Raw genomic sequence first — 8,156 nt, forward strand, 5'->3', positions numbered from 1 at the left:
GTAATAACTGATTTGCTCTTAGTGGATAAGTCTGACGATTTAGCTGCAGTGTAGAATTGAGTTTCTCATCTAGTGGATTATGACTCGTGGGTAAATAAAACTTTTCTTAAAAAATTAATTTTTTTTTAACAACCGAACAACCCAACTCGAATCAACTCAAAAATAGAGTATTGGGATGGAATTTTTTTTGGGGTTAGGTTGGGTTACCAATATAACCAACCCGAGCTTTTGGGTTGGCCAAGAAAATTGTCTGAACCCAACCCGATCCGACCTGACCCAACCCATCGAGGAGATTCCTCATGTAACAAGGTAATAACCGATTTGCTCTCGTGGATAAGTCCGACGACTCAATTGCATTGCAGAATTGAGTTTCTCGTCCAATGGATTATGACTCGTGAGTAAATAAACTTTTTCTAAAAAATTAAGTTTTTTTTAACAACCGGACAACCCAACCTGAATCAACTCAAGGATAGAGTGTTGGGATGATTTTTTTTTTTTGGGTTAGGTCGGGTTACCAATATAACCAACCCGAGGTTTTGGGTTGGTCAAGAAAATTGTCTGAACTCAACTCGATCCAACCCGACCCGACCCATCAAGGATATTCCTCACGTAACAAGGTAATAACCGATTTGCTCTTGGTGGATAAGTCTGATGACTCTGTAGTGCAGAATTGAGTTTCTGGTCCAGTGGAATACGACTCGTGGGTAAATAAATTTTTTCTAAAAAATTAATTTTTTTTTAACAACCGGACAACCCAACCCGAATCAACTAAAAAATAATGGGATGGATTTTTTTTTTGGGTTAGGTTGGGTTACCAATATAACCAACCCGAGCTTTTGGGTTGGTCAAGAAAATTGTCTGAACCCAACCTGACCCGACAACCCAACCTGAATCAACTCAAAAATAGAGTATTGGGATGAAATTTTTTTTTAGGTTAGGTTGAGTTACCAATATAACCAACCCGAGCTTTTGGGTTGGTCAAGAAAATTGTCCGAACCCAACCTAACCCAACCCGACTCGACCCATGTACACCTCTGACGCGTATAAAATATAAATTTGAAGACAATGGTCAAAAAATTTGTATAGAGTTGATGTAGGTATGATGAACGGTGATGAGAGGGCATGTTGTATTGTGTGTGGTACATGTGAAGGGTACTATAAAATAACTCGTATGTGCCATTCATGTCCTCTCTCTCTTCCACTCTCTCTTCCTCTCCGGACCATACGCTTCTCTCTGGTTTTTCTCTCTCTCTCTCAAATTTGTTTTTCGTTCTCCTCGTTCTCATTTTTTCTCGATTCTTTCCAGAATTTTCATATCCATTGCCCTTTTATTTCTCTCTGTTCATTCCATTTGAACAGCAGTAGATTTTGGGCCACAATTTCCACTCCTATCTTGGTTTTTTCCTTCTTTTTTTTTTTTTCCCTTTTTCGTTTCGAATTCGTTGATTTTGAAGCTCTCGGGCTCTTGATTCTCTTCGAGACGTTTTGTCTTGATTGAATACAGGGGCTGGAAGCTTTCTGATTGCTCCGGATTCCAACTCGGAATTGGCTTTGTGATGTTTTGAATTCCCTCGCTGATTTGACTTCGCGCTCCGTTGAATCGACGAGGATCGGGAGCTTTGCTAGAATGCTGCGTTCGTCCATGTCGATTTGAAGCGCGTAGGTGAGTATTCGATTCCATTTTTCTCTCTTTCATTCGTTTTCTCGCTGCTGTGAGAACAGAGCAGAGAGGGAAAAGGAGGAATGATGAAGGAATTTTGGCTTGAATCGTTGAATTTATGTTTTGTTTTCAAGATTTATGGCTTAGTATTCAATTAATTCGGGATTAGGATTAAATTTTGTTTTGATCCAGGGACTTCGTTGTTACTGAGAATGAATTGCTGTTGAGATGGGCAGTTCGAAGACCTAGATTCTCGATATTCTGCGCTGTTAAGGAAGTGGGAATCATTTGGTTTTGGAACCCTTTCTCTTTGGGCAAAACGATCATTTCATTGAAGACGTTGATAAAATGACACCCATTTTGAACTATGTTGTGTCCAAATGGCAAGCGTTGTCCACTTCTGATCATGCCTCTGTGGTTTCCATCAACTTATTTGTGGCACTTCTCTGTGCTTGTATTGTGATTGGGCATCTTCTGGAGGAGACTCGATGGATGAATGAGTCGATCACTGCACTCTTGATTGTGAGTTTGTTCTTTTGATCACAAAAATAGAAGATTTAGTGATATCATAGATCTTGATGGTGTTAGTAAATTACTGTTTTTCTCTTTTGTTTCAGGGTATGTTTGCTGGAATAGTCATTTTACTGGTCAGTCGTGGGAAAAGTTCGCATTTGTTGCTTTTCAGCGAAGATACATTCTTTATTTATCTTCTGCCACCGATTATATTCAATGCGGGGTAAGTTTCTGCACCATAGGATTCACAATTTTTGTTAGTGGTCCTTTCATGATCGGTAGAAATGATTTAGATTGTCGATGAACTTCTTATTTGTGTTCGATATATTTCTAGACGTCTAGGCTAACATATTCCCTTGATGTTGATTTAGATTTTAGCCAACTTTTTGTTGTTCAGAATGTATTTGGCCTAATAAAGTTGTAGTTGAATGGCAGTAACACTAATGATTTGAACCACCTTAAGCTTTTGTTCCTCTAACTTCAAACCGCATTTGAGCCCTCACGAACTGTTTATGGGTTATGATCTTTGTTGAAATTCAAATTCTGCAGTTTATTTTAAATAATTCCTTCTGAATTCCTTTGTATTCTAACTGATCGTGATTTAAACGGATAGAGATACTTCAGTTTCCTATTGCTTTGTTATTCACTGTAGTTTGTTTTCTGTACTATTATTGTATCTTTTTGGTCTAATTGGTTCCCTTTTTATTGGATAACGAAATGTTGTAGACCCATTGTGTGAGATCCCACATCGGTTTGGGAGGAGAATGAAACATTCTTTATAAGGGTGTGGAAACCTCCCCCAAGCAGATGCGTTTTAAAATCCTTGAGGGGAAGCCCGAAAGGGAAAGTCCCCGAAGGAGAATAGCTGCTAGCGGTGATTTTAAATTGATCAGAGAAAATTGAGTGTTCTTTACAAGCTTTAATCTATCTGAGTGTTATTTATCCGCAAGGAAAATTTTGAAGTTTCTTCGTTTTCATCTTCAAAGATGTTGATTTCCCTCCTAAACATTAATTTTACGTGCTTTGGCTTTGTGGTAAATTACAATCTACTTTTATTTAACAAAATGATGACCAATATCCTTTCCATTTTTGTATTCTCTTGCTTGTCGTTATTTTAACAGAAGTCTTCTACTATTCTTGATCGGGGACAAGGAACTAAATAAATAGTAAAAGAAAATTAGACGTATCGAGGTCAAAAATTCCAAGTCTTTCTCGTTATCTTAATGGTTTTTTTTTTTTTTTCTAATAGTCCTGTATTGTAAAACTTCTTATTTGGCTGTGATGTTCTAAATAAAGGCAACTTTTTCTGTATTATTTCATGCTACCCTGTCCTCGTGCTTTGTCTTGGCTGATCTCCTTCTTCTGCATCAGGTTTCAGGTGAAAAAGAAGCAGTTCTTTGTCAACTTTATGACAATTATGCTGTTTGGTGCAATTGGTACATTAGTCTCGTGTTTCATCATCTCGTTAGGTATATCTTCAAACTATATTTCTTCTATTATTTTTCTCTTGAGGCTTTTATGCAAAATCTTTATGGGCTAAAATATCCTCTTAAATATTTTGTTTTCTGTTGTTAATCATTTATTATAGTTATCTTGTAGTTTTTGTGTTATCATTCTTTGATCTTTCATTGTCGTATGTCAATTGTGGTGCCTGATTCAGGAGCTTTTCAGTTCTTTAAGAAAATGGATGTTGGATCACTGGATATTGCTGATATTTTAGGTACATCCTTATTTTTTATCCATCTCCTTTTCTATCACCTTTGTGATTGATCTTTTCTGTTCTAAGACTAACGTCTTAATATCCGATTACAGCGATTGGAGCTATATTTGCCGCAACGGATTCTGTATGCACGCTTCAGGTGCAGGATATAGCAATGTTATACTTTATTCATTTTTATTGTAGTTAGTCTGCCTGGGCGCCCAAAGAAACCGTAATACATTTGATGCTGCAGATATTAAGCCAGGACGAAACCCCTCTACTCTACAGTCTCGTATTTGGGGAGGGCGTGGTCAATGACGCTACGTCTGTGGTGCTTTTCAATGCTATTCAAAGCATAGATCTCAGCAACATTGATGCAAGAGTTGCTATACATTTTCTTGGGAGCTTCTTTTATCTGTTTTCGACGAGCACTCTACTCGGAGTATTTGTGAGTTCGCTCGCTATTAATCAATCTCTCTCTACTGTCCTGTATGGTAACTGTTTATTGAATCACACACATGGTTTCCTTACAGGTTGGGCTGCTGAGTGCTTATATAATCAGAAAGTTATACTTTGGCAGGTATATATCTTTGGAATTGTTCTTCATTTAGACCCTTCTCTTGGTGTATTCTTAATGCATTAGTAGGTGACCAACAAGTAACTTGTGGCATTGCAATCATTTTCTCATCATGCTTTCATAATTCCAAGTAAAGTTCCATTTTCAATAGTTACAAGAATATTGACGATTATTATTGTAACAACCCAAGCCCACCGCTAGCAAATATTGTCCTCTTTAGGCTTTCCCTTTCAGGCTTCCCCTCAAAGTTTATAAAGCGCGTCTGCTAGTGAGAGGTTTCCAAACCCTTATAAAGAATGTTTCGTTCTCCTCCCCAACCGACGTGAGATCTCACAATTATGTTCATATCGGTTGAAATGATTATATATGATAACTCTCATTTTAAGCTTCGAAAAGATACGCACTGGGGGTGGAGACGGGATGGGAACTCTAATAGCAGAAAATCTTAGTTGCTTTCTTTTCAGATATATTGTTGTGAATGTAATCTGTGAACGGTTTGGTGGTCGTCTGTCGGTAGGAGACATTTAGTTAGTACAAGATATTGCATGGTTAGGTGATCATCTATCGGAATTAGTCGAGTTGCTCATAAACATAGTCTAAATATCCAAGGTTATGAAAAGAAAAAATAACTTCATATGGTGTTTAGCTCGTATTCACCGTAGTTTAAAAATAAAAATGAAGAACACTCGATCGAGTTCAGGATCCATACTTTACGTTTCTTTTTGGCACGCACGTGTTTGGGAAGTATAATTGCATATCTATTCACAAGAAATCTCATGGAGTAACTTTTGATAAAATTCAGGCACTCGACAGATCGTGAGGTCGCTCTTATGATACTCATGGCGTATCTTTCGTATATGCTGGCTGAAGTAAGTATTTTGTATTACTCAATCAAACACTAGTTGCTTAAGAGACATTGGCAATTACCATCTTTACTTTTCCTTGGTGGATATTCTGTGCAGTTACTAGATTTGAGTGGCATTCTCACAGTGTTCTTTTGTGGAATTGTAATGTCACATTATACCTGGCATAATGTGACTGAGAGCTCAAGAGTTACCACCAAGTACGTAGTTCTTCAACCTTTTGTAATGATCTCAAACTGATACTTATTTTCTAACACATCTTTTTATCTGCTATAACAGACACGCGTTTGCTACCTTATCCTTCATTTCCGAGTCATTTATCTTCGTTTATGTCGGCATGGATGCATTAGACATCGAGAAGTGGAGCTTCGTTAGTGATAGGTATGGCAAGCTTCTTTTATTCATTGTCAATCCCATGTAGGGTAGCGTTCGAACTTAACCTCTTGGTTGAGGGCATATGCGTTGGCCATTTGAGCTATGATCAAGTTAGTTTATTGAATACAAAGTGCATTATGTGAGATCCCACGTCGGTTGGAGAGGGGAACGAAGCATTGCTTATAAGGTTGTAGAAACCTCTCCCTAACTGACGTGTTTTAAAATCGTAAGGCTGACGGCGATACATTATGGGCCAAAGCGGATAATATCTGCTAGCAGTGGGCTTGAACTGTTACAAATGGTATCAGAGTCAGACATCGGGCGATGTGCCAGCAAGGACATTGGCCCCCAAGGAGGGTTGGATTGTGAGATCTCACATCGGTTGGAGAGGGGAACAAAACATTCTTTATAAGAGTGTGGAAACCTCTCCCTAGCAGATGTGTTTTAAAACCGTGAGGCTGACAACGATATGTAGCGGGTCTGTTCTTGTTTTTTTATTAACCATTTCTTAATGTGCTGTCTTTTACGTCTTCTTATTGGATATTGCAGTCCGGGGACATCGGTTGCTGTGAGCGCAATGTTACTCGGCCTGGTTATGGTTGGAAGAGCTGCTTTTGTTTTTCCATTATCGTTTCTATCCAACTTAGCTAAAAAATCAGCAGACGAGAAAATTACGTTCAGGGAACAGGTATGCATTCTTTCGAACTCGGGTTTTACTCGCGCTATAATTGTCCTACTTTTAAACCATCAAGATTTTTGGTTTTGTAGGTTATCATTTGGTGGGCTGGTCTCATGAGAGGGGCTGTCTCCATTGCTCTAGCTTATCACCAGGTACTTCGAAGTACTGTTATCAGCTGCCATCCTGAACGAACGAGTACTAATCCGTTATTGATAACCAATTTAACGACTTGAAATGTAGTTCACCAGAGCAGGGCACACTCAACTACGAGGGAATGCGATGATGATCACTAGTACCGTAACCGTTGTCCTCTTCAGCACGATGGTATAGCGCGATGGATTAACTCCTTTCGATTTAATCTAGTGATTAATTTGTTTTGCAAGGCTATTTTCTTAATCTGTGGCGTTTGAAATGTTGATGTCAACAGGTGTTTGGATTATTAACCAAGCCTCTTATTAAGTGTTTGATACCCCACCCGAAACTCACGACCAGCATGCTATCGGACCCTGCGACTCCAAAATCATTCTCGGTTCCGCTACTTGGAAGCGCACAAGATTCAGAGCTAGATCTTGACAGCCTCCATGTTCCTCGTCCAACGAGTATACGCGCATTCCTTGCAACTCCTACGCACACTGTGCATCGGTACTGGCGAAAGTTCGACGACGCCTTCATGCGTCCAATGTTTGGGGGTCGGGGTTTTGTTCCTTTTGTCCCAGGATCGCCAACCGAAAGGGGAGGGCATTGAGAAGCCACCCTCTCTCAGGACGCTCCATACAATGTAAGATATGTAAATCCAGATGGATAAATTACTTCACCGTGTCAAGTTTTCGAGCAGCAGACAAGGGCGGGTGACGTGCGCAGTGCATGTTTGCCGGGAATGTCATGGAGAATGGAGCATGGAGCGGAGCAGTTGGAACGTGTTGATTATTCTCTCTTGCCTGCCTTCTGTGTTTGCTGCTCCCCTTATTTTTGGTACAAATCATTATGGTTTGGTTGTGTTATTGGTTGCAAGTTCTTTTGCTTTTTATTTTTGTAATGACAATATAGTGTGAAGGACAAATATGGAAGTGGGTTAAATTTTTGTTTTCTCATTCTTTTTGGGAAGAGAAAAATGTAATGTGTGTAAGTTGGGTTGTTATAGAATTGGCTTTGTAGCCTTCTTATGACCTCTTACTCATTTTCTTTTTAGTGTGTATACGTTTGTGTATGCAATGTATAGGATTTGAATCTCCACTATCTCTTTCCTTTTCCTTTCTCTCACAATACTTTTAATCCTTAGTGTAATCAAATTTCTTTTATATTACAAAATTTAGGATGATAGGGAAAGAAATGAGATAATTAGTGAACTAAAATGGTCGGTTTGTAAAAATATAGGGACGAAAAGAGATATTTTGAAAGTACGGGACAAATGAAAAAAAGCTGAAAATTTGAAAAGACGCTTCGAAATTACAAAACTCAATGTGAGATCTCAACCTTTCCCTAGTATAGGTGTTTTGAAACCGTGAGGCTAACAGTGATACGCAACAGGCTAAAGTAGATCTTGGACTGTTACAAATGGTATTAGGGCTAGACAACAAGAGGTATTAGGGCTAGACAATAAGAGTTGTGTCATGGGCGATTACAAATGGTATGAGAGCTAGTTCGGTTTAGTCTGTTACAAATGGTATTATGGCCAAACAACAAGAGTTGTGTCATAGGTTGTTACAAATGGTATCACGACACAAATGGTATTAGGACCAAACAACAAAAGTTGTGTCATGGGCTATTACAAATGGTACCAGAGTCGTTTA

At 38.8% G+C, this 8,156-nt stretch overlaps 1 protein-coding gene across 1 annotated transcript; it reads left to right on the top strand.

The window, feature by feature from the left end:
- Positions 1 to 1,198: 1,198 nt before the first annotated feature.
- LOC111461984 (sodium/hydrogen exchanger 2) lies at positions 1,199 to 7,602 on the top strand. Its single transcript, XM_023105631.1, has 15 exons — positions 1,199 to 1,663; positions 1,853 to 2,182; positions 2,278 to 2,396; positions 3,545 to 3,642; positions 3,834 to 3,893; positions 3,986 to 4,032; positions 4,126 to 4,320; positions 4,406 to 4,452; positions 5,252 to 5,318; positions 5,412 to 5,512; positions 5,592 to 5,693; positions 6,237 to 6,375; positions 6,456 to 6,518; positions 6,607 to 6,690; positions 6,794 to 7,602. The coding sequence occupies exons 2-15, from the start codon at positions 2,009 to 2,011 to the stop codon at positions 7,109 to 7,111; spliced, it is 1,614 nt and encodes a 537-aa protein (XP_022961399.1). The 5' UTR covers positions 1,199 to 1,663; positions 1,853 to 2,008; the 3' UTR covers positions 7,112 to 7,602.
- The last annotated feature ends 554 nt before the right edge of the window (positions 7,603 to 8,156 follow it).

Source organism: Cucurbita moschata, unplaced genomic scaffold (genome assembly GCF_002738365.1).
Source record: "Cucurbita moschata cultivar Rifu unplaced genomic scaffold, Cmos_1.0 Cmo_Scf00026, whole genome shotgun sequence".
NCBI classification, from domain to species: domain Eukaryota; kingdom Viridiplantae; phylum Streptophyta; class Magnoliopsida; order Cucurbitales; family Cucurbitaceae; genus Cucurbita; species Cucurbita moschata.